Source organism: Urocitellus parryii, chromosome 2 (genome assembly GCF_045843805.1).
Source record: "Urocitellus parryii isolate mUroPar1 chromosome 2, mUroPar1.hap1, whole genome shotgun sequence".
Taxonomy (NCBI): Eukaryota; Metazoa; Chordata; class Mammalia; order Rodentia; family Sciuridae; genus Urocitellus; species Urocitellus parryii.
In genome coordinates, this window is record NC_135532.1 from 142,620,716 (window position 1) to 142,646,759 (window position 26,044).

The 26,044-nt window shown below is 41.8% G+C and overlaps 2 protein-coding genes across 3 annotated transcripts in view; one reads left to right on the forward strand and one right to left on the reverse strand.

Annotated features, from left to right (window-relative positions):
* Window positions 1-26,044, reverse strand: part of Mcf2l2 (MCF.2 cell line derived transforming sequence-like 2) — a 236,592-nt gene that overhangs the window by 47,083 nt on the left and 163,465 nt on the right. The window lies entirely within an intron of this gene.
* Window positions 9,022-25,278, forward strand: B3gnt5 (UDP-GlcNAc:betaGal beta-1,3-N-acetylglucosaminyltransferase 5). 2 transcript variants are annotated; one of them, XM_026382949.2, is made up of 3 exons: window positions 9,022-9,120; window positions 12,785-12,891; window positions 23,548-25,278. In XM_026382949.2, the coding sequence occupies exon 3, from the start codon at window positions 23,867-23,869 to the stop codon at window positions 24,998-25,000; it is 1,134 nt and encodes a 377-aa protein (XP_026238734.1). In that variant the 5' UTR covers window positions 9,022-9,120; window positions 12,785-12,891; window positions 23,548-23,866; the 3' UTR covers window positions 25,001-25,278. The 2 variants fall into 2 exon arrangements, 1 of the variants encoding a protein (XP_026238734.1); XR_003300264.1 differs by lacking the exons at window positions 12,785-12,891; window positions 23,548-25,278 and adding an exon at window positions 9,296-9,440.

Sequence of the window (26,044 nt, forward strand, 5' to 3'; positions counted from 1 at the left end):
ATTGTGTCATTGTTCTTCCTCTTCAAGAATTTACATAGCTTTCAGTTGCCCATTACTGCCTAAGTAGTTCCTTCCAAGATTTTATGACTCTCCATCCATGTGATAAAAATATTTATTAAAGAGCTGGCTGTAAAGGTAAATCCAGACTCGTACATTCAGAATGAGAGCAGTGTCTGGGGGCTACAGGTGGAATCTGTAATTTTTGCAAGGACCCTTGCTAGATGAATCTAACTGGACTTCCTATTCAAATGAGTAACACTGATATCACTAACTCCTTGGTTACCCCCATCTCTTTAGTTAGGCAGATGTTATCACTATTTGCCATTTCCCCTGCCCCACAAATTCTAATCATCCTTGAAATCCCTAACAGCTGCAGATGAAATCTGTAATACAATCTTGTTCTTGGGGGTATTTTATCCAACACCTATTGACTCCCTGCTATGACTCAGGCACAAAAACAGGCTCATGGGATAGAGAAATGCACCACAATCGTAGCTTGAGTAACCTCCAAGTCTAATGGAAGAGACAAGAAAATAAATGATTTCAATAAGGTAACAGGTGTACAGTGAAGGGCATCAAATGTGTTGGGAAGACACAATTTTGAGCTGAGAGAAATTTTTAAACAGAGTTTTTGTTTTGTTTTTCTTTTTTTCCATTTTCTTTTTTGCCATTGAACCCAGGGCCTTGCATATAGTAGACAAATATTCTACCACTGAAAAACATCCCTGGCCCTACTCAGAGTTTTGTTGTTGTTCTTTATTTGTTTGTTTTTTAAGTGAGGGAGTAAAGGAGAGGGAATATGTCCCAGGCTGAGAAGAACATCATACTGGCTGCAGCAGGGAGAAGAGGCACCAGTGTTTGCTGTATCAAGTACTGGCAAATTCTTTGGAGGGGCTAGACTGACTCCCTAGTAGGTTCATAAAATGCTAAAATCAGATATAACTTTAAAGGTAATCCAATTTATCTCTTTCTTTTACAGATGGAAAAACAACCCAAACCAACCACAGAAATAGTCAAAAAGAATGGAGGCCAGAGCCATTAAGGTGACTTACCAAAGATCTATGTCTTTGGCAAAGCAAGTGCTCTTTCCAATCCATTATGTGGTCATTCTTGGCCTACATTTAAGTGCATCTAAAGACTATTTACCAATTATTAAGTAAAACATAATTAGAATGAAACCTGCATGGTGTTATAAAAATATTGGCTTTTGGAAAACTGAACTTTCAATTCTATTTATTCTTCTAACATACAGGATAAATGACTTCCTTTCTTAGGGTGTTAGTTTCTTATGGGCCAAAGGACTGGATTAAATAATCTTGACGACCCCTCCTGGCTCTCACAGATCATTCTATAAGTGTATTATTATTTCTAATAAAAATCTTCTATGTGATCTTTGGTTTAATGGCCCTTGTTTCTCATTTCTCCCAAGAAATGAAGCAAAGGTCATGAGGCTTTTAATTCATTTACAATCTTCATTAACTAATAAATAGTTAATGTGTAACTGAGGTGTTAAATAGGGACTGCAGGAAGAAGGGGAAGGGAGGTGGGCTGCAGAGGTCTTGGAGAAGATGAAATCTGCTTCATGTGAGCGGAGCTGGGCTTGGCCAGGAAGTTGGGAGAGGGTTAGAGGAAGGAGACAGCACAGGGGCTGTTTCATGGAGATTTCAGTTTGGGATGATGAAAAAGTTCTGAAAGTGGGTTGCACAATACTGTTGACAAACTTAACACTCTGAAAGACACTTATAATAGTTTAAATGGTAAATTCATGTTTATTATACCACATTTTTAAAAAACTTTATAACTACTAAAATGTTATACAAATGCAAGGATTGTTAACTTCAATTAGAAGTAGAGGGATTGTGTTTATAATCAATTCATGCTTTAAAAAGTGCTGTATGCATAAAATTATTTCATCATTATTGATGATATTGAAAAGTATCCATACAGATAAAAATTATAATTACTAAAATGCTATACAGATGCAAGGATTTTATAATTATACAATTTTACAATTATAAATCCTTGCATTTGTATAGCATTTTAGTAATTATAAAGTTTAAAAAAATTGTGGTATAATAAGCATGAATTTACCATTTAAACTATTATAAATGTCTTTCAGAGTGTTAAGTTTATCAACAGTATTGTGCAACCCACTTTCAGAACATTTTCATCATCCCAAACTGAAATCTCGTCTCCATGAAACACAGCCTCCCCACGCTCCACCTCTCCCCAACCCTTGGCAACCAGTGTTCTGCCTTCTGTCTCCATATACTTTTCTACCCTGAGTTCCTCACAGAAGTGGAATAATACCATATTTGTTCTTTCATGTCTGGCTTATTTCACACAGCATTTAATTTTTGAGGTTCATCTGTGCTGTCACTGTATCAACTTCATTTCTCCTTTGTGGATGAATATCTTCTGTTGTATGCATATACCACATTTTATTTATCCATTCATCCTTTGACAGACATTCACATTGTTTCCACTTTTTGGCTATTGTGACTATTGTTACTATGGACATAGATGTGTAAGTATCTGTTAGAGTCCCTGATTTCTACTTTGGGTATATACCTAGAAGTGGGATTATTTAATCACAGGATAAGTCGATTTTTTAAACATTTATTTTCTAGTTATAGATGGACTCAATATCTTTATTTTATTTTTATGCGGTGCTGAGGATCGAACCCAGTGCCTCACGCATGCTAGGTGAGCACTCTACCACTGAGCCACAACCCCAGCCCTTATAATTCTATTTTTAACTATTCACGGAAAGGCCATACTCTAGTCCATAGAAACTGCACCATTTTATATTGCCACTAACAGTGCACAACGGTTCCAATGGCTCCACATGTTTATCAAAACTTTCTTTTTTTTTTTTTTAAAGCTAACCTGATTGGTAAGAAGTAAGGAGTTTTAAAAATCATGTTACTATGCACTTGAGTTATTAAATCCCTGAACAGGAGCTCCTCTGAAGCATATGTACCGTCTCATCTTTGTCCCCATAGCTTTATAAGCAGATAAAATGTCAATATATGCTAATTAACATATTTGCCAACACTTATTTTTCTTAAAAAAGAAAAGCTAACTTGACTGGCATGAAGTAATATTTTTTTAAAAAATTGTGTTATTATGTACTGGAGTTATTGAATCCCTGATCAGGAGCTCCTCTGGGGCAGATATATTGTTTCATCTTTGTCCCCATTGCCTTACAAACAGATAAAATTTCAATAAATGTTAATTGAATGGATGATTAATAGATTTATGGAAGAACATCAATTCTGTGAACAAGAAGAGGAACCAATTGTTAGTTTCATTTCACAGAAGAGGAAATTGGGACTCAAAGCATTTAATGAGTTGACTGAGGTCAAATTGCTGGTTAGGGGCTGCTAATAAGGTCAAGTTCAGTCCTTCTAAACTAGTGATAGAACATTGATGTGCCATGGGGAATTGAGTACACTGGAGTAATACCCCCTTTTCTAATCCTGCCACATAGCTCCATAAGACACTGGTTATCTATAGCAAGAAAACAGGTTAGCAGGCTGGAGAAGAAGAGAGGCTCAGACATTGTCTATCTGTCCTTAGTATTGGAGGAGTATGACTCAAATCTACAGCGCAGTGCATAGGTATATCTGTGATCTAAAATATACCAAGGTATCCTGTGAGGGATTTCTGGCCCAACAAGGAGATTCCTGGAATACTGCTGATAGGAAAACTGTTGTTATTTCAACTGGTAGAAAAGAGTAGTATTTACAGTAATAATCCTTTAAGGAGTATTCAAGAAACTCAATAATCTTCAGTAAACCAAAGAAATAGTGAAACAATTACTAGGCTTCCACCTCATGAAAACAGAAGGATATCTATTACAAAAAAGAAAATTCCCAAAGGGGAACTTGTCTATGAAATAGTCAAAGAGCAACAAAGGCTGAGAAGAGATAATACTGTTTTCTCTGCCCTGTTCTCCTTTCTGCATAAAACTCTTTATCCAAGTACCCTACTACTCTACTGGTTCCTTTCCTCTTTTCTCACAGAGTTCCTTCTCTTTCTAGGATTTCTTCACCTTAAATCTACAGAGCCAATTAGGTGTTAATACTGGGTTTTACCACTATATCAGACCAACCAAGATGGATTCCTGGAATGTATATGGTTTCAGATTACACCAAGGACTTCAAAATTGGCTTTTCAGAAGTGTTGTTTAAGACAAATCTTAGCAAAGCAAACCATTTCTAAATCTCAACTAATGATCTACTTATGTTAAATAATTCTCAATATAAATCCAAGGCAGAGTTGTAATTGCCTTTTGGAATTGGTTGGTTTGAGTGATCATATAGCAGGCAATGAGCATATAGTAATGAATATCTATTCAAAAAAGAGAGGGAAGAGGATGTAACTCAGTGGTAGAATGTGTATGTGAGGCCCTGGTTTAATAAGACCCCTGATCTGAGCATAGCAGGGCTTTCCATCTTGTTCATCAATCACAGAAACAACATCATCAATTTGGTAATATACTCCCTTGTGGAAGATTGAGTCTGCAGTGATTATGGTGGAAATAGACTCGGGAGCTTTGATGGGATTTCTAAATTTTAAAATGTCGATTCCCTTTTCCTTTTTAGTAGAAACTTTCTTTTCAGCAGCAGGAGCAGATTTGTATTTAGTGTTTCTGAGCCACGCAGACCTTCTGTGAATTTCTTCCTTCTCCGCCTGCCGCCTCGCCCCCGTGGCTCTGCGGGGTGCAGCTGAGGTGCTGGCGAAGTTCGCCGCCCCAAAGCCCCGGCCACCACCCATCCCAGTCCTGCCGGCCGCCCCCAAGCCGGCGCCCCCCGGCCCATGCAGTGGTGACAGAGGATCTCCCCCTGCGGGCCTTTCTTCCACTTGGAGGACGACGTGGTCTTGCAGCCTCTGCTGGTGGGCTTCAGGCTCAGCGGCACGGTGGCCGGCTCGAGCGGCCCCCCCCCCCCCCCCCCCCGGGCGCAGACACGGGAATGGCGGCCGCCTTTCTTGACCGCCCACTGGTCGGCTCGCCACCCGGGCGACCTGAAGAACGGCGAGGGCAGGGATGCCAGGTTGTCGACGCAAGGACCGCCAAGGCCGCTGCCCCCTGCAGGCCCGGGGTAGGCTCTGCCCGTCCGCGCCCAGCACCAGCCCAGGGCTGTCCACAGCGCCCTGGGGGCGGCCCGCCAATTACCTTTTAAATGTTAATCAGACAGAATTCAAGAGTGTCCCTACAAAAATGTCACCTATTCACTCAAGTTGATGTGCCATCCTGCGTAGGATGAAGATGAGGTAGAGGGAGACTCCTGGGAACCTATGACCCTATGTGCCCTGAGAGTATGAAGTGTATGTTCTACCAGTGGGAATAGGAGAAGAAATGCTGGAAGGCCCACTGTCAGGAAATGGTACCAGGTCATTGTCACAGGGGCTGCTTGAGCATTTGCAGCATGGAGGGGAAACGCAGCCAGTCTCACCCCTCCCCTGGATGAGTTATATCCTATCCACAGAACAGCTTTATTGGACCAAAGGAAGATCCCAGCAAGCAGGGCCTGATCCTCCAAGATGGTTCCTGACCCTGTAAGGGCCCCACTGACTGCCAGCTGGCACAGGAGAGGGACCCTCATGTGTTAGTGGGAAGGAGAGGATCAGTTATAGGAGGCCCCCTTCCAGGGCAAGAGAACCTGGAACAAAATGGATTCTTAGAATGGCCTGTGGTGAGGGCCTCTTTGTGCTGTCAGTTCTCGTCATTGCCAGTTCTGAGTGTACCCAGTACAGTCTCATCCAGCTGCTGAGGTCCTGGAATTGAGGGAGGATGGTGATGGTGCCAAACCACAGGCGAAGCAGGAGAGCCGCAGGAAAGGGGCTAGCATGCCTCCAGTGTCAGCCTTGGGGCCTTGGTGGCATCAAGGAGAAGGACACTGGGCCCATTGTACAACAGATGGAGCTTCTTGGAATGCAAGTTGAAAATTCGATGAACGTGGAAGCAGTCAGCAAAAATTTAGTTCAACCAGCAGTTATACGGTGTGCATTTGCTCTGTGCAAGGCGTTGTGGGGGGGGGGGGGTTGGAGGAAACTGGAGATGAGCAGGATGTGGTCTCCACCCTCAAGGGGTCTGAGGACTCTCAAAATAGGAAAATAGATCCAGGCGTCATTTAGGAGTGACAAAATGCTATCAATTATTATTGACAAGTAAAAATACTGAGTCTGCTGGCCTTACGGGCATTCAAGTCCCATCCATTCACTGTTTCCCAAGCATGTATTTAGATATTCCAGTTTAGACATGCTAAACTAAAGACTGATGTGACATACCTAAGTGAAGACGTGCAAATGCGGAGCTTGGAATCTGGCTTCAAAATACAAATCAGGATTAAAGGCACAGAGAAGATCACCAAGTAACAAGTGTGGGGAGAAAAGAACAGACAGGAAGGATGTGCGTGAGTTGGAGGGGGCTGGTGGGTAGTAAAGGAGGCAGCCAAAGAGTTGAGGTGTTATTTTAAAGGGTGATGCTGTGTTAACAGAAATGGAATTCCCAGAGACGTGAAATGCATCCCATCCTTTCTGGGTGGAAGTATTGGCACAATGAAGCCTCCTCATCCTTCTCTCCAGATGAGAGGAGCTTTCTGCAGCCTGTGGTGGGTATGAGGATGCTAACTGTGCATCCTGCCCTTAGGACAGTCCCAGTCACTGTGCACAGCACTCCACATGTTATCATTGGTACACACTCCTTACTCGCCCTGCTGTTAGGTGTTTCTCACTGTAAGGTACACATGAATTGGTCAACTTGCCTGAGATCCCAGGTAGGAAACTAAGCCAGGATCCCACCAACATGTCTCTAACAGGCCTGGCCTTGCAGGAACAGTGGCTGGTTTCAAAATACAAAGTCTGTGGTGTCTGAATTCACAGGACAGGGTCTATATAGGGTCTGACCTGATAGAATCTAGACAGAGCCAATTAAACTGAACTAGTTGAGCCTGACACTAGTTTGACATAATTCACTTGTGTTAGGTGTGAAGTCAGCTATCAAACCTGCTCCCTCTTCAGGATTTCTTAAACACTGGCCTCTTGCCTGCTTCCACAGTTTCCTTGGTTCTCCTGTTCTCAGGGCTTAGTATTCGCTCCACAACTGATGCTGCATGCCTTACTGCCCCACCTTCTGGTCCTCTCTCCTAAATCTGCTCTATCTGTCTCTTCTAACATGCAAATTTCTCTACCACCACAAGACTCACTTTTCTATTTACCATCTTGATGATAGTTTCTTTTTCTACTCCTTTCCATAGTTCTCTAGTGCTATGCAAAATGTATTCTTAAGGATGGCATTCAAAGTCAGCTATAAACTGAATCCCAGGGTTCTCACAACCAGCTACTGTGGACAAGGAGAGCACCCTGACACTGTCCTCATTCTTCAGGCTGGCCAAGTCAGTGTCTTTATTGTCAGCATCATTGCTGTTATAGAATTTTATTTCCCACTCATCTCAAAAGTTTCATGTACTCTCTCACAATGAAAGTAACTGAGTTCTACACATGAAATCCAACATTCTTGTCCCCTTTCTCTGGAGTGGGATTGGGAGCCAGTCTGTTCCAGGAAATTTTCCCAGATGGGCAAAGGGACCTCCCTTTCCTGTTCCCTTCTATATAGAAGGGAAGTATGTATGTGTGTGTGTTGGGGGGGGGGGTTGGGGGCCAGCACACAAGAGTGGGCACTCTGGACCACTGACCCCTTCCCTTACTCTTCCTCATGCTCTCTATCACCGAAAGACTGGCATCTTCTAGAATTATTTCCGGGTTTATTCTTGAAATCATTCATCTGTTTTGTCTAATTTTACAAAGGATGATGTGAATATGTGATTTTTTATGTGTTTATCTATTTTGGATATGTTCCTATTTCTAGTGGGTACAGTCTTATGTATTCCTGTATGTAGAGCATGCACATATGCTGATGGGTAGGCCTACTGTTCCAAATGACCCGAAAGGAATAGTCAAAATTGAATATTTCATATGAATACAGCATACACATATGCTGATGTGTGGTGGTGGTGGGGCTATGTGGGGTTACATTCAGGATTTTAGTAGGGAAGGAATGTGATTGGCCCTGTAGTAATAATGAATTGGCTTATTTCATGGGTTACTATCAGTGACTTCCTTGTGAATCACATTATGGGAATATTTTTGCCTGTGGTCTGATGTGCATGTAGCACTATCATCTCTGAGGTGACAGTGGGTGCAGAGCCATGCCCTCTGAGAATGATATACAAAAAGAATTTCATTAAAATATGCTGAAAGGCTTTTTTTTAAAAGCAGTTACAAAATGTTCCCCAAATCTAGTTTGCAATAACAAATATAATGTTGTATTTACTATTTACAGTTTTAAATTCTGGTTCAGTAAACTGTTTTGAACACATCACCTCTATTCCTTTTACAATAATAAACCTGAAACTTTTATTTTACTGAATTGGGGGTACTCTTATTTTTCAGCTATGTTCTGAAATATGTGTAACAAAAAAAGAGCTCAAAACACGATCTCCATTGAATGGTAATGTTTTGTTCTATATGGAGAAGGATAAGGCAACATTTGGGGAAAAAGAAACCCAAGGCATAAAGGATTAATTTACTAGCGCTTTCCCCAAGTAGACGTCTACATTCTTCTGATAATGTCTAGTTTCGTGCATGGGGAAAACACTGAAAGAGAACATTCATGTGGACCCTGGCTTACATTCGGTCGTCTGAGCAAATGAGCCCAATTACCTGAAGAGGCGCGGAGGAATCACTTCCTGGAGCCTTCCTTTGCAGAAAGAACACTTTCGGGCGGGGCCCCTCACCTTCACCCACAGGCCGGGGTGGTGGCACTTGGTCAGGCGGGGTCGGGCTTTGGCAGTGACGCCTGTAGGTGCGGGCGACGCGCTGTGAGGGAGGTTCCCCCGCCCGGGCCCCGAGCCCCCTGATTGGGCCCGCCCCACTCCGCCCGCTTCAGCCCCGCTCCCGGCGGGGAAGCTAGCTGAGCCATCGCTGGCTGCCTGGCCCTGGCCAGAGATTTAAAGCCCGCAAGTTTTGTTCTTGAGACCAATGACTTTGCTCCGCCGTGAGGTGGAAAGCAGACCTCCGATTTGGACGTTTAGGGAGCTGGGCTTGCACTTGGTGAGTTTTTTTTTTTCTTTTAAATTGCTTTTAAGATTAAACTTGAGTTTGAAAGTAAACCACCGGTGAAACGGCCGGTGGGGAGGGGGGGAGAGGGATTTATTAAAAAAAAAAAAAAGACTGCTGTAGTGCAGTGTTATTTGATGTAAATTAGTTTTCTTCCTTTGTTATTCAGGCCCGCAGAAGGTCCAGGCATAAGTGGTGTGACTAGAAACCTCTTAACAAGTCTCGCCTGCCTTTAGAATTCTTGCTGGAAAACTAGAATAAGTTGATCCGACAACCGCAAGTCAAAACTTATCCGTATATGAGTATCTGTTACGTTAAAGGAATGGGTCACGATCCTGGTGAATAGTGTACCGAGGCCAGTTGTTTCTTTGATATGGAATAAATATACATGTGATCAGCTGCATGATAAAAACCGTGCCCAGCAGCATATTGCATCTTAACGTGATTCGAGGCCTCTCGGTGGGTTTGGAAATGTTGCCTTTCCTTTCTGATCACTAAATGGAGACGTTCTCGCACTGTTGGCGGGATAAGCCTCCCGTCCCGGGATGGGTTTTCTTTGTGCGGCGGAGCAGAGACGCTTGCTCCCTGGGTCCCGGGCAGGGCGGCGGGCGCGGGGGGCTACGAGCCGCCCAGCCCCCGCCCCGCCCCTGCCCGGCCGGCCGCGCCGCGGAGCCGCACCTCCTGGCCGGTGCAGCTCCCTATGCAGCACAGCAGGCTCGCCTCTGCCGGCTCTGGACCGGACGAGGTTTCCACAGGGCGGAAAGGGAAGAGCGGCTTGGAGGTGAAGACGCGTTCGTTCACATGGGTGGCTCCGGGACGTCGGGTTGGAATGTGCCTTCGGGCTTGGGACAAGCGGCTGGAGCCGAACCCAGGCCGGGTGCCCAGCATCGGGAAGCTGGGGAGGCCCTTCCCGGAGTGGGCTCGGGCTGCTCGGCGTCCGAAGGCGCGGCGAGGAAGGAGGGCGCGATCCCTCCCCGAAGCGCCTTTGTTCTGTCCGGCCAGTCTGCGCGGGCGCCCGGCGGCCGGGACCCGGGGCCCAGCCGCCTCCTCGGTGAGGCAGGTAGGCTGGGGTCCCCGGAGGTCCGGTGGGGCAGTTTCCCAGGACCCAGCGGGCTTTCCCTCCTGGAGGGGTCTCCGGCAAGGCGGCCGCGGTGTTGCGCTGCTGAGACCCGCTGGAGCGCGGGAGGCGCGAGGCAAAGAACGCCGCGCCCACAGCTTTGGTTTCCGGCGCCGGGTCCCAAACTTGCCGCCACCCCCAGGGCGGAATTTGTACAGACAGCGTGGGGTTGGAAAAGGGGAAATTGGCAGACTTTCAGCCGGCTACAGGCTGGGGAAATGGAAACAGGGAAGTGGGCAGGCAAGGGAAGCTGGGAAACTAGACCTCTTCCTGGAGAGGGGAAATCTTTGCTCCTCTTTCTATTGACAAATTTTATTTTGCGTCCTGACTTGACAAAGTAAGTAGATTTGCCCAGATACCAGGTAGGTGAAAAGTTAACAACTTTAAATTTGCATTTCACTACACTATATTCGTTTATAGTGTTGGTTTTCATAGGTTTTGGATCACGTTAAAGAGACACCAGTGTTGTGTCCGCAAAGCATCTGGTGGGGGCATGTAGTTTATATTTAGAGTAATTTTCTAATGAAAGTACATCCATTAGAATTGGATTTGTTCCTCTGTGTCTTTATTTTGGGAAACCTTACCTGGTCCCTGTGGGGGGAAGGGAGATGGATGTGAGAAGCTGAAATTGACCCAGAAAAGGACGATTGAAGTTAGATGTCTTAAAGTAGTGGCGCAGAAATGATCCCACCCGGAGCACTCCTAGGATGTTTAGTGATTAGCAGCAGATGTTTTTGACTTTCTTAAAAAAAAAAAAAAAAACCTTTGGTAGATTTTATATCTTGTCACAAAGAAGAGGGGAAACCTGCACTTGGGAGCCCACTCTTTGCTTTTTAAAAAAGCAAGATAAAGTCAGTACCTTAAGGTTTCCATTATATACTTAAACTGTTGGGCCACTTGTTCTTACTCCCTACTCATGACCCCACTCTCCAGAAGTTCACTGAGCCCCCTTTGAAGATGAGAGACCACCCTTTTCCACCTGAGCCTTAAGATGGGATGAGTGTTGTATCGGGAAGTTCATAAACCTAGAGAAGCTCTTCATAAGGAAGTGAGATGAAGGATGAATAGGTAGTATAGATAATTGCTTTGCCCAAAAAGAAAACTCAGAAGATAGGGTTGAATTTTCAAATGAATTCCGGGTCCTATTGAGTAAATAATGTCACATTGTATTTCATTAAAATAGAGCCATATTTCCTTTTTTTTTTTTTTTTTAAAAAGACATACAAACAATGAAACTGTGGTAAAAGAAAGTAACTTTGCAATTCTCAAATATAGAACACCTTGAATAACTCATGGGTTTCAAAATGGGTCATCTTTTTTAAATGGGTCACTTTGGCCAGAATCATTGCACTTGGTGACTTTCAAATTTTAAGGGATTGAGTTCTTTTTGAGGCCTAATTGCATTAGAATTTGCATTTCATAACAGATTGCCGGATAAATTCAGAAGTAACAAAATGTACCCTTTTTTGGGGGGAGTTTTACGTATGCTCAATGGAACAGATTTAAGCAAATTATTAAAAGAGCTTTGCCTTTCGACATCAAATTTCTGCCAGCACAGATGTAGCCAGAACAGTGTGAATCTAGAATTACTTTCCTTACAGTATGCACTATCTATTATGTATTAATTTATAGTGAGAGAGGATATAAGAATTTTCATATATAAAGATAAAAAACTTGATCAGGTGAGATGTGAACTTCAAATAAATAAAAGTGATTTTTTTACATTTTGATGCCATGAATTCAGATAATGGCTTTAATCTGTAACTTAATAAGGTTTATCTTTTATAATGAAGGCTTTAATACTACAATCCAGTTTATAGAAGAGAATGTTCTACGAAGTCTGCAGGCAAGAAAACCCCCAAGAGCCAGGTGCAAAATTTTTGTAAAACAACCTAAGGTCCACTTATGATTTCATATTTTATCTCTTTTCTTCTTGTTCCACAACTTTTTCTGTAACTTTCTGAGAATGGCCTAAGCGAAATAAGCTAAAAGGATGACTCAAGTCAGATTTCCTTCTCCATAATTTACAGGGTCTTATAGTCTTATTATCTGTCATCTTCATTGATAGGTCTTTACAGTGCTTGTGGGAACCACAGTGTTCTTTCCTGTCAAGGATAATGAAAGAACATATTTAGTCAGTTAGGATTGGTATTTCTGGTCTCATGGTAACAGTAGTCATGTGTTAAGTGGCTCTTAGCAATCAAATTAGTTTTTTTTAAACTCCTATCTAATTAATATCTTTATAAGAAGCATATTAATAGTATATCTCAGATTTTTGAAAGATAAGTAACCCCTAAAAAATGTGAGCTACCTACCAATTAACCAACTGTAGTAGATACCTGGATAGTAATGGAATATCTGATGTGGACCATACTTTGTCAATAGGTTATCTCAAAAAGAATCCTCAGAAAGCAGTGCTACATGGTTTACAGTGAAGTCAAGTGCATGTGGATGGTAAATAGAAGAGGCAGAACATAAATCTAGTTTTTTTTTTTTTCTCATCCTAAAACTCTTGGCTTTTCTCTATCTCACCTCCAACAGGTCCAGATTCCAGTTTGCAGTGGAACATTTATTGATTTTTGGTTGAGGATCTACACCTGTAACATCTCTGAAGTCTTCCCAGCATCCTTCCCCTGGCCTCCTACACAGTATGTGATAAGTTAATCTTTGTTGATTTAATTAACTGTAGCTTTTACTTTCATTTAGGGCTATGCAGTGCAAGGCCTGGAATCAGGCTGGTGCTTAATACATGGTAGCTAACTTATTATAATCATTGTCCATCAGCTAAGATAGGAAAACTTATATACCTGCTATATCCCAGGTCACACCATCTTCTGCTTCTTGTCCTCTGTGTGTTAAATCTTTAATCCAAAGCTGTTTCTAGCTACAATGCCTAAATGAGACAAATGAACTGCCACCGAATAACAGGCATAAATGGTTACTGTCACCCTATTTCTGATCACTATTTTACCTACTAGTTTGACCTCAGCTCTTCTTCCCCCCCCCCCCCCACCTTTTCCCTTTACCCTAGCTTCTGACCAAACCAAGTTATTTGACATTTCCCACTGTAGCCACAACTTTTTCTCTGGTGTGCTTTCAAAAATGCCTACATTAGGTTCTCTTGGGATGTCTACTCCTGCTCCCTCCACCCTACCAGTAACTTCTGTCTGTTATTCCCTTTCCTTCTGAACTGTCACTTCTCCTTTCCTCCCTGAACCCATGCTTGAATTGCAGCCATTATTATAGGTCCTGCTTATTTGCCATCTCTCCCACACAGGGGTTCCCCATTTCCATCCTCTTCCCCTACTCATCTCAGCATTCTTTGTATAGTAACTGGGTTTCCAATATCAGATATCTGAATGAATTTTCCAGAGCCTCACCTCCTCCTGACTTAATGCAGCATTTCAAATTTACCTTGGTAATTTTTCTGGGGCAAAGCCATCCTAAAACAATCTCAACAATCACTGCTGGAGTGAATGCTGATCTTTGTGTGTGAAGAGTCCTAGAGGGGTGGCACAGGTAGGATTTGGAGTGGTGGCAATTTTTGGCATATTTTATATCACCTCAAAGGGGATAGGCAGTCACTTGTTCTTATTGATAGGAGAACACACACACACTTATATGTTGTTGTTTCACTTTATTTTGTTTGGTACTGGGGATTGAACCCAGGGGGGCTTAACCACTAAGCCACATCCACAGCCCTTTTTAAATTTTTTTTGGGCTGGGATTGTGGCTCAGTGGTAGAGTACTTGCCTGGCATGTGTGAGGCACTGGGTTCGATTCTCAGCATCACATAAATAAATAAATAAAATAAAGCTATTGTGTCCATTTACAACTAAAAGAAAGAAAGAAAGAAAGAAAGAAAGAAAGAAAGAAAGAAAGAAAGAAAGAGAATTTATCTAGAGACAGGGTCTTGCTGAGTTGCTCACAGCCTTGCTTAGTTGCTGAGGCTGGCTTTGAACTTTTGATCCTCCTGCCTCAGCCTCCTGAGCTGCTAGGATTATAGGCATGTGCTACAGTGCCCAGCGATATTTATTTTTGATTCATGCACTGGCTATAAACCTTAAGCCGGATGCCTGGTTTACATCTATTATGTCATGTTCACTTTTTGCCTGTCATTTTATAAGCCAACTTTGAGTACATCTTCAAGTTTTTTCTGTTATTCATGAAAAAATTTTCATACAGCTTTTTAATAAAAGAATGATAGCTTTTCTAGGGCTAGTGTATGATTCCCTGTGTGTATGACTCCTTAGTTTACCCAGTACTGTTAATCAAATACTCGCATCAAACATTTTGAATTTTTTCTCCTTTATTTTTTTCCTCCTCTCCTTTTGTCTTCCCCACCTCTCTTCCCTACTTCTGCCACTTTGGATCCTTCTCCTTAGATCCCTAGTTATCTTTAGAAAAAAGATTTTATGTACCCAGAGTACCCAGACAGATGGGGTCATTTTTACTTATTGTCTAGTGCAATTGGGACAAAGGAAAAAAAAAAAGGAAGAAGGGAAAATTGAAAATTGAGCCCAAGGAAGGTTAGGAGAAGGTTATGTTCAAATAGAAAATGAATACAAGTGTTGGTGAAATGCAGGTGGGATCAAAACATAAATCACTCCAAGCTTAAGACAGAGACGGAAATTCTTTGGCTTGGTGGATCATGGCTCTAGTTCCTGCTCCACTCACTTCCTTGCCCTCCCATCCTAATGGGAACTTCAGGAAGAGCTGTGCCGGGAAAGGCGTGAATAGCTCAGGGACTGAACAGAACAATCATCTGCTCTGAGTTGCCATAGCGTCTGGAATTGATGGAGGTGAGATAGTTAACCCTAAATCTCAATGCCTCACTTTCTTCTGCAAAATGGGGGAGATAATTTCTCCCTTATGGTTTGTTGTGAGGCTTATAGAGTAACAAAGGATGTGAAACAATCAGAACAGTGCCTGGTATGCAGTAAACATGCCCATGTTGGAAACTGTTGCTAGAGTGGGTAAAGAAGTTTGTTTCTTAAGTAGGAAAGAAAACAAAACAAAACAGAAAACTGAAAGAATTGTATTTAAAAGAGCAAGCATTCTTGTCAAGGCAAACAACCATTTGCAAGAATGAGTCCAGGGGGCAGGCTTACTACAGCAAATGTTTGACCTCCTTTGTATTTTTATCTTTTGTCTTTCAAATTTCACATAATCAAACTGTCTACTGGGAGATTTTAGTGACTTAGTAGAACTGCATTAAAATATAATACTACTCTAACCAGTTGTCAGAGTAAAGACTTAGGGCTTGATTTGCTTATTCTTTTGATATTTCTCTGTCATTATTTTCCCTACAACCAGGAAACAAATCTGTATCCATATTTAACTTATAAAGAAACATAGAACTTAGTTTATGTAGGTGAGAATCTTGTAATTGGATTCACATGGTAGTTTATAACCCACCTTCCCCTCTATCCTTCTATCCATGCTTGCTGAATTGGAACTTAAAGTTTTTGGACTAACACTGAATCAAGAACTAACTCTGTAAATATATTCTTAGTGGAAGGATAATAGCTCCAAATGGCTTCTACATTTTGCCTGTGGCTTAAGATAGTTTTAAGGTTAAAGTCACAGCCATAAAAATACCTGAAGACACTAGCTATGGGGTAAAGTTTTTCCTTTTTTATAGGACTTATGTTGGAAACACTCAAACTTTGCTTGAATTAAAGAATAATATAACTTTTGAAAGAATGTCTAATTTTTCACTCAGAATAGGAATTGTAAATTCAAATTTCACGTTGTTTCCTTTCTTCTTGAACAAACAGAACAGGCAGTTACCACTGACTGGTATCTGGTTGTGCGGTCACAGAAAATTTTATTTTTCTTCTTTGAGTTAGGCCTGAGCAGGAACCCAGAATTGTCTCTTAGTTGGGACTTTAAGTCTTCCAGAAACTTAAATGATGGTATAAAGTATTAAGACTTGAAAGAACAAAAACCTTTGACTTACTGAAGGAGGCTTATTAGTGTATAGTTTATGAGTGTCACTTTTAAAAGCATCATTAATATTTGAATGGCTTATGGGGATAGTCTGAATACTAAGTTGATTTTTAAAATGAAGGCAATCATTAATTTGGTCCTACTTTCTATGAGACCATTCAGGGACAGGTTTTTACTATGATATTTTATTTCTCTAACAAAGAAAAAACTAGAGCTAGGAGACAATGGTTAAATTACTTTTCTTCTTTTAACCCAGTAGCTTTTCCTTCAAATAATATTGTCTGCTTAAATAGAATTTCAGGGTTTATTTTTGTTTGGGAGAATATTTGAACTAAGAGAAGGCCATTTTATAGTGTTGCTTTGATTCCATCTTGATTGGTGTTTTCAAAACTTGCAGGTCACAGTCTATGAATGGTTCATGTAGCTACTTTAGGAAGTATAAGTGTAGCATTAAAAATAAAAGAAAAATGAATAGAAGTGTGCATTGCATATAATAAGCATTAGTACCATTTTATGATATAAATATCAGAAATATATTCTGACACACACACATCCATACAAGTGAATGAAAATATGTCCATGGAAGTCAGCCACACTTAGTACCCAGGGAGTTTCAGTGAGTAGGACAGGGATAAGGGTATCTTGTGAGACAGGGATGTTTAAGCACAGAAAGGGATCCTGTCTCTGTTTATAATTTTGATATTTTGTTCATCATGAATTTTTTCCTTAATTTCAACTTTTAAAAAATATTTAAGGGCTGGGGATGTGGCTCAAGCGGTGGCGCGCTCGCCTGGCGTGCGTGCGGCCCGGGTTCGATCCTCAGCACCACATACCAACAAAGATGTTGTGTCCGCCAAGAACTAAAAAATAAATATTGAAAAAGATTCTCTCTCTCTCTCTCTCTCTCTCTCCCTCCTCTCTCACTCTCTTTAAAAAAAAAAATATTTAAAATATTACATTGACTACCTTATTTTTAGTGCTCCCTTAAGTTTTGCATCCCAAGTGTCTACCCTGCCTCCCCGCAGTCCATATTCTGATCAGTATGTTTCATTGAGGGCATGGAGACTGTGGGCAAACCTGAGCAACTTGTGACATGGTGGCATATGGGGAGGAGGAGGTGATGATTGGTGTCTTCTCCCTTCTCTAGGGAGCAAGCGGTGGAACAGTCAGAGTGAGGGGCCAGGCCTGGGTTGGTGAAGGGGCTGGGAGAGGAAGAAGGTAAGAGGGTGGTGACATAGCAGTGAAGGCTACCCACAGGCAGAGAGTGCCATTTGTGTGACCCATTAGGTTTCTCCAGCAGCCTGTAGGTGTTGTGGGAGTAGAGATGCATTAGGTTTCTCCAGCAGCCTGTAGGTGTTGTGGGAGTAGAGATGGGAGCAATGGCTACTGAGACAGGCAGAAGGACAGGAACCAGGAACTGAGGGCAAACGTATCTTAGGATTCTGCATTTGAGGCAGGGGGTAAGGTGAGGAAGGAAGGTTAGGAGGTTGCTGGAGGGCAGTGGGACTCCTTGAGAGTAAATTTCCTGGGATGTAAGAGCTCTGAGGAAATGCAGTTCTAAGTGAAGCCATGTAAATGACTTTCTTGCCAATGAGTTTTCTTGAGTATGTGAAGCAATCATGTGCTGTTGGCTTGGTGATATAATATAATATAAATATCAGAAATATATTTTGACACACACACACATCCATACACATGAAGGAAGACATGTCCATGGAAGTCAGCCACTAGCAACTGTTAGCATGGGATTTTAGAGTAGTATTACATTTTAATGTGGGAGGTTAATGTGACCAAATGATACCCATATCATAAATAAGGTTTCCACAGACTTGGGAGTATTATATGTCCACGAAATAAAATGAAAACACTAGCTTCCCTAAAGATTAGATGTTATAACTGTGTTCATAACAATGGCCAGAAATGCTCAAGAAGCACCATTGTTTCTAGTTAGCATCACTTAGCCCTCAGGTCTGAGATTCAGGATGGCTTCTCTTTATGGAAGGTGTCTTTCTTGACCTTAACTCAGTCCCACCTGGCAGCTGGGTCTGCCTTTAGCCCCCCTTGTTCCCAGCACAGTTCTAGTTGGTGCTCTAGAAGGACATTTCCTTCTCCACTTGGAGCTCCACATTGAGAACCTTCCTAGTGCTGCTTCCCATTCCAGCCATTTGTTAACTCCATCTTAATTTTCTGAGCTAGCCCTTTAAAGTAGCTCCTATTTTCCTTAACGCCTCCCTCTTTTTCTCCTTCCTCTGAGTTTATTTTTCTTCTAGATTTCTCTGCTCATCTCTCCCCGAGGCAGCTCACACATATGCATGATCAGCCATCTGCTTGCTAAGTGCCAACCTGGATTTCAGTCCTGTCTGGCTTGGATTACCCGCTGGTTGTTTGTACCTTGTTATTGCTCCATCACCTCAACCTCAACACAAGTCTAAGACCAAATGTAACTAACCTTTACCACTGCTAACTCAGGAAACCAGTTTTCCCATCCTTGTTAGCAATACTTGAAATTACATTTCACTCCTCCTCATCTTCCTTTCTTCCCCATCCCAGGTCATTCATCAGATTCTGCTAGGCTTTTGTTTTCCTCAAAAGTGTCTTTATCCCTCATTTGGTTTGGTTGTGGTTTGTCCCCCAGAGGTTCATGTGCTGTAGGCTTGGACCTCAATGTGGCAGTATTAAGAGGTGGTGGAGCACTAAAGAGGTAGGATCTAGTTCAAGGTGAGTAGGTCATTGGATGTGCTGCCCTCTGCGAGATTGTGAGTTGGTTGTTATGAGAGCTGATTGTTGTAAGGTAAAGTCATTCATGTTCTAGGACCCTTTTGTGTATAGCCATTTCCCTTCCCTTTTCTTTACACTTTGTGATACAATTAAAGGAGCCCTCATCAGAAGCTAAACAGATGGGGATGCTTGATCTTGGATTTTCAGCCTCCAAAACTGTGAGCTAAATAAACTTCTTTTCTTCGTAAGACACCAGATCCAAGTATTTTGTTATAGCAACAGAAAATGGTTGAATACACCTTCCTTCCCTCCTCACTTTCACCACCCTGAACTCCATCAACTGGAGGCCCACCTGTCCTGATCTTCAGGTACTGCTCTCTATCCTGCAATACCTCTCTGCCTTTAACCCCTTTTGCTCAAACTTAATAAGTATCAAAAAAGGGAATGATCATCACAAACACAAACAGAAACTTCTGTGACTTTCTTCTGGTCTCTCTACAATCTAAGACTTGATTTTCAAGGTTCTCCATAAGCAGGTACCTACCTCCCTGCTTTCAAATATATTCCCATTTCACAAATATTTGCCCCAGACAATTCTTTCCTTTCTCTCCTGAAACAAAGACTGTTCCTTGTCCTTCAGCCACCTCGATGTTGGTCCTCCTCAGGCCCTCCTGAAATCCTCTGACTAATCCTCGTGGATTTCACTGCTTAGCGACTCCTCTGTTGTGTGACTGGAGTTGGTATCACCTGAATGATCTCTGCCATGCTGTTTGCACCTTACCAGTGTTTGCCATGGGAACCAAGTTCTTATGTGGAGATAGTGAGTCTTATCTCACATTGATTATAAATGCTTTGAGATTGGAAACCATAAAATACTACTGTATGATTTTTTACCATGCTTGACTCACATAGCAAATACTCATATCCTTGTACGATTAATTCAAACATCAAAAGTTGAGGTTAACTTGAATTTAAAATACAGATCTCACCATCTTGATTAAAACTTTGAAATTTCTAGCAAGTTTTGCATAACTTTCCAGGATCACAAAAGCAAACACCACAAGGAAATGAGTTGACAGCTGGTATGAAGTAGAGAAACCTCAAGGGATATTTTAGGGAAGTGAATAGCCTCTAGCACACTAACCCTAGTTTTTTCCAGAGAAGTTTAAAGAACTCTTGTGAAGAAATACATTGTTGAGTAACTGAGGGGCATGTCTCTCAGGTTGTAAAGTATTTGAGTTGGGTTTGTCACCTTTTCTGATATCCCTCTTCTATTCTTTACTTTTCTGACTACTTGTATTACAAAAGAGAATACTAAGGTTAGCAGTTCCATTCTCCCAGTCCAAATAGAAGAAAACCAAGTTATATTCTGAATATCTGCATATTTCCTCTCAGCAATTCTTTGTCCTCTTCTCTATAGTGCTCTGTGTCATATTTTTTAGTAGACCCTGGAGTCATCTATAATTTTTACTTCCCTTCAGTAACATTACATTGATATTCACCTCTGATGTGCAGATGAGATTACCAAATGCAATAAGGTGAAGCCAGAGGTTACACAATAAATCTGGTCCTAAACAGAGGTGACCCTTGAGTTTCCAGTCTGTTGATTGGCCACTGAGCTGTGCTACAAGCATACAAAGGAAGCTGCATCCACAGCAGAATATTCTGGGTGGTTGCTGAGCTTCACATTTGTTATTGCTTTATGTCCCATAAGGCCCAGTGTTTTCTTCCACCACATCAGCTAGCTCGATTGGGCTTCCCCAGTCCCCTCCCCACACCCTGAATATGAGGGTACAGCATGTGATTTCAAGCAGTGTTAGGATGCTCTGAGAAACCAGAAGAGTGAGTGCAAGCTACTTTTTGTTGTCAGAGCGAGGCTGTGTAATATAAATGAGTAGTTTACCTTCCCTAAATCTTCCCCCTACTGTATCCATATTATTTGGTTGTAACGTGTGTAAATAGTGGCTAAGCAGTTGAAGTGGCTGAATGGGAGAAATCTCATTTTGGAATTTCACTTGCTGTACTGAACTAAATAAGGAATGTGGGTTGTTGGCTTTGTGACAAGTTCTCGGTCATTTTTCAGAAATATTTGGACTCACTGAGGCCTATTTAGAATCATTGGAAAAATAGGGGGGATATAATGAACATTATGGGTGAGCTGCCAGCTTATAGTAGCAGCAGCAGCAGCGTACCAGCCTGCTGACTCACAGCCCTGGCTCCTGAGAGGTTCTAGCGCCCTTGTGAGTCAGGTGTGTCTGTATGCTGGGAAGTGGGGTGGCAGGCTGTTAAGTCTAATAAGAAGTGCAGGCTTGTAAATAGTGGTGAACATGTACAGAACAAGCTCAGAGATGGGAAGTTGGATTTGCATGCATTCTGTTGGATTTCAAAGGTTATGCCCACCTCATTAAGCCTTTGCCACGAGCCTTTGGAGTAGGGACTGCAGATTGGTTTCAATTGACAGTTTTCTTTGAATTCTTAAACACTGATGCTGTCTTAGACCCTGCCATCAAGAATTCTCTGTTACCTTGCTTTAAACCTTCAGGTCCTTCAAGATGTATTGTAGAGGTAGAAGAACCTTCTTTTTGGTCTCCAGAGGGTAATCTTTGAGTGAGAGCAGTGGAAAGATTGAGAGGAACTGGCAGCTGAATCAAAGTGTATTTTGCAGTTTTGGTAGATGCCGCCATCAGGAACTGATGCTTCCTGCTGTCTCTTTCACCCTCCTCTAGAATATTGGATCCAGACAGTGAGCCTATCCAAGGGGAATGCTGCTCTTATCAAGCTGTTCCTTAGAACAGGGTTTCTGCCTTTCTGATAGTCAAGCGCATACTAATGCATTTGACATCACATCCCTGGATTATGCACACAAAGACCTCAGTTTTACCACATGAGTCCACACTGTTGTTCTGGTTTTTCTTTTTTTTAAATGCTGGTTGTGGCTCCCTAGGTAGTGCTTGCAGGTGTAAAATCCATGCCAAAGAGGATAAAGTGCTACCTATGCTGATTAGCTCTGGACAAAGACTCAGTTGGGCTTTCTCTAATCTCCTGTCCTTTTTGAAACTTCTGCATGCCCAGCCTTTGCAGTTATCAGCCTGAAGAGGAGTGATCATAGGGGATGGGAAATATATCAGAATCTAAAAGCCCAGTGGTCTGGATGGAGATACCATAGCCAGAACTGATTCCATTTGGCAGAGTGCTCAGTATGTGCAATTACTTTTACATTCAAGGCCAAGGGTCGGGGTGGGGGACGTGTGGAAAGGTCTCAGGGCACAAAGCACAGCCTTCGTCCTGGGACTTGTGATGTGGATTCACGATGACCTCACCTGCATTGCCTTTTCCCTTCCAATCCTGGCCAAAGCCCAGGAGACAGATGTGTCACCATGATTGAGAAAGTTGACTTTTCTAGGCAAGGAAGTATTTATTTGTGGCAAGCAGTGGGGACAGAATTCTTGAGGAAGGAGGGTGCTGTTTCCTAGTAGTGGAAGAAAAGGGCAGTATGGCATGGACCTCATCTGAGGTGGCTCCTAGCTGGTCTTGACTCTGAGTTTTCCTGAGTAATCAGCACTTTGACACTTCAGCATGATTCTTGGCACCCATATTTGGTAAATGCCTACTGGATGCTGAGGGTAGAAGGTCTACACCACGGTGCTTGAAAAACCATAACACAGTAGGTCAGAAGGTGCTCACTAGAACATCTTTGAATGAGTGGGGGGCCAATTCAGGCTTCTGGAGACAAATACCTATAGGACTTGGGGTGAGCATACTTCATACTTGCAGGGAGGTGGGGCGTGCCAGGTCCCAGCACTGCCAGTGCAAAGGGCAGAGCATATGCAAATGCCAGGTGGCTGAGGTTTCAGCCAGTGGTTTGCTGTGTGACAGAATAGCTGGGAAGGCAGAGCCTGAAGGGTCCTGGGTGCCCTGCAAAGCCATGACTTAAACTGAATCTTATATGTCATGGGCAGACTCTGAAGGGGTTTGAAGAGCTCAGCTGATCTCATGGTTAAGTCTGAGTTTTGGAAAGGAAAACATTTAAACTATGATTTTATAAAGCAAATCTTGACTCTTTGTTTTTGAACCTTGATTTATAAAAAACAAACAAATAAAAAAAAACAACTCTTACTCCTGCCTTTTCTGGATCAAGTGTTAATAGATCTTTGTTGCTATGTACTTTATTTTCATCTGTGTAACTACTTTCATTGTGATTATATTCAAGTTAGTATTTTCACAGATATACTCGTTGAACTTTAGTATATATGTTGGTCACCATTTTGGAGGTGCTTTTTTTTTTTCTTTTTTTTCCCTGAGGGTTGTGGGTATGTGGCTCAGTGTAGAGTACTTGCCTAGCAGGCACAAAGCCCTGTGTTTCATCCCCGCCACTGCCCAAAATACAAAGCAAAAACAGTGAGAAGAGGAAAGGAATGTCTATATTTTGAATGGGAAGATAGGATCAAGCAGTTTTTCTGCTTTTTTTCCCTTTATATTCCTCTAAAAAAATAAACAGCTGTGTGCCTCTGCTAAATACTAACTGCTTTGTGAGTCAGGTTACATTTGGTTTTAAGGAATTACCAGTAGCATGTCTATTTTTGTACTCAGTAACCCATTCACTTGTTATTCTTTTGTCTTTTTGATTCTGATAGGTCAAAGTTCATGTTCACTGAAAGAAGTATATGAGCTAGCTGTTCATGAGGCCACCCACCAGACTTAATGAAGGATGCCAACGTGGAAGAATTTTGATGTTACAGTGTCCTCACTGGATAGTGTATTTCATTCTTTTGCAATCCTAGAAAAAATGGTGTTATTTCACACTATTGTGTGAAATAGAAGATCCTTTTCTATTTTTAATGACTAACATGTATTAAGATGGACATTAATTCAACAAGATACCAAGTTCTATGGTGTCAAAGCAGCAAGCACCCATTTGAAACTGATCCCAAATAAAAACAGACCTGAGTGGACATGAGAATGTTTGTTAGTGGCAGAAGAGTAAAAAAATGTCAGTTTATTCAGTTATTTGCCACTTGTTTTATACTAAGCCTCATGTTTTTTTGGGGACACATTGATAATCACATCGTGAGCCATATGAAGTCCTACTCTTACAGATACCTCATAAATAGCTATGACTTTGTGAATGATACCCTGTCTCTTAAGCACAGCTCAGAGGGGGCTCGCTACCCATACTTGATTAACCACAAGGAGAAATGTCAAGCTCAAAAGGTCCTCCTCTTGCTGTTTATAAAGACCGCTCCTGAGAACTACTATCGCCGATCTGCGATTAGAAGAACGTGGGGCAGTGAGGAGTATGTTCGGTCTCAACTCAATGCCAACATCAAAACTCTGTTTGCCTTAGGAACTCCTAATCCCCTGAAGGGAGAAGAACTACAAAAAAAACTGGTTTGGGAAGATCAAATATACAATGATATCATTCAGCAAGACTTTGTTGATTCTTTCTACAACCTTACTCTTAAATTGCTTTTGCAGTTCAGTTGGGCAAATACCTTTTGTCCACATGCGAAATTCCTGATGACTGCTGATGATGACATATTTATTCACATGCCAAATCTTATTGAATACCTTCAAAGTTTAGAACAAATTGGTGTCCAAGACTTTTGGATTGGCCGTGTTCATCGTGGAGCCCCTCCCATTAGAGATAAAAGCAGCAAATACTATGTCTCCTATGATATGTACCAGTGGCCAGCTTACCCTGACTATACTGCTGGTGCTGCCTACATCATCTCTGGTGATGTGGCCGCCAAGGTCTATGAGGCATCTCAGACACTGAACTCCAGTCTGTACATAGACGATGTGTTCATGGGCCTCTGTGCCAATAAAATGGGGATAGTACCACAATACCATGTATTTTTTTCTGGGGAAGGGAAAGCTCCTTATCATCCCTGCATCTATGAGAAAATGATGACATCTCATGGACACGTACAAGATCTTCAAGACCTTTGGAAGGATGCCACAGATCCTAGAGTAAAAACTGCTTCAAAAGGGTTTTTTGGTCAATTATACTGCAGGCTAATTAAGATTCTTCTCCTTTGCAAATTGACCTATGCAGACACGTATCCTTGTAGGGCTGCTTTTCTCTAATAGCACTTGAATGTTTTTACTGTCACTGAGCCAAACCTGGATGGAAAACCCATTAAATGTTTGTCTGAATGCAGAGTAAATGAATATGAAAGTCAAAGAAATATTTTGAAAGCCCAGTCTATCAGAATGTTTCTTTGATTATAGAAGCCATTCAATATCACTTATCTGCTTCATGGCCTAAATTCATTTCAAGGAGTTCATATTTACAAAAGGGTTATATCATGAATAGAAACAAAACGAATGAGAAATTCACCTTCTCATTTAATGCCACATGTATATTGGAGGTGTGAGTTGTGAACCTTGGTATTAGAATAACAACTTTTTAGAGACATTAATATATTGTTAGATCTGGTGTTCTAGTTTATTTCTGTTCCCTGCTCCACCACTTGGCAGAGGCAGTGGGGCAGGGAAGGGTTGGAATGGGAGAAAGTATATGAATCTGGCAAAAGAGTCTCTTGTTCTTAAAAGGTGTAGAATGATGTCTACTGTTTCATGAAAAACAGCTGAATTACCTAATGATAATATCCATGTAGCTATTTGCCTAGATACTGTTGGCATCATTTTAAATATCTTTTTCTCAAAGTTTAATGTGAACTTTGAGAATCAAAATCATTGGCTCTGCCCTAACTGGTACTTCATTTCTTTTTCCTTTCCCCCTAATATTAGAGAATGGCACAAAACATGGGCATTCTCATGTTTGATTATAGGGTGCTAATTTAGGGAGAAATGATCGTCAGTTCCAATAAGCTGATTTAATGAATTTTTCAACTGGTTTTTAAGTATTCAATATTGTTTAAGGTAGTTATTTAAATGTTTTTTTTGCATAGGTGAATATATTACTGGAGGAGACTTCAAAAAGAAAAATAGGGCTGGGGTGGAGCTCAGTAGAAGAGCTCTTGTAGCTTGCGTGTAGCCCTGGGTTTGATCCCCAGCACTGCAAAACAAAAAGCCTCCTTTCTCTCTGATTTATAAAATAAATCTTAGTTTGTAAATCCTTGTACTGATTATTAAATATAACCCACCTCTTCCCAGCAAGGTCTCAGA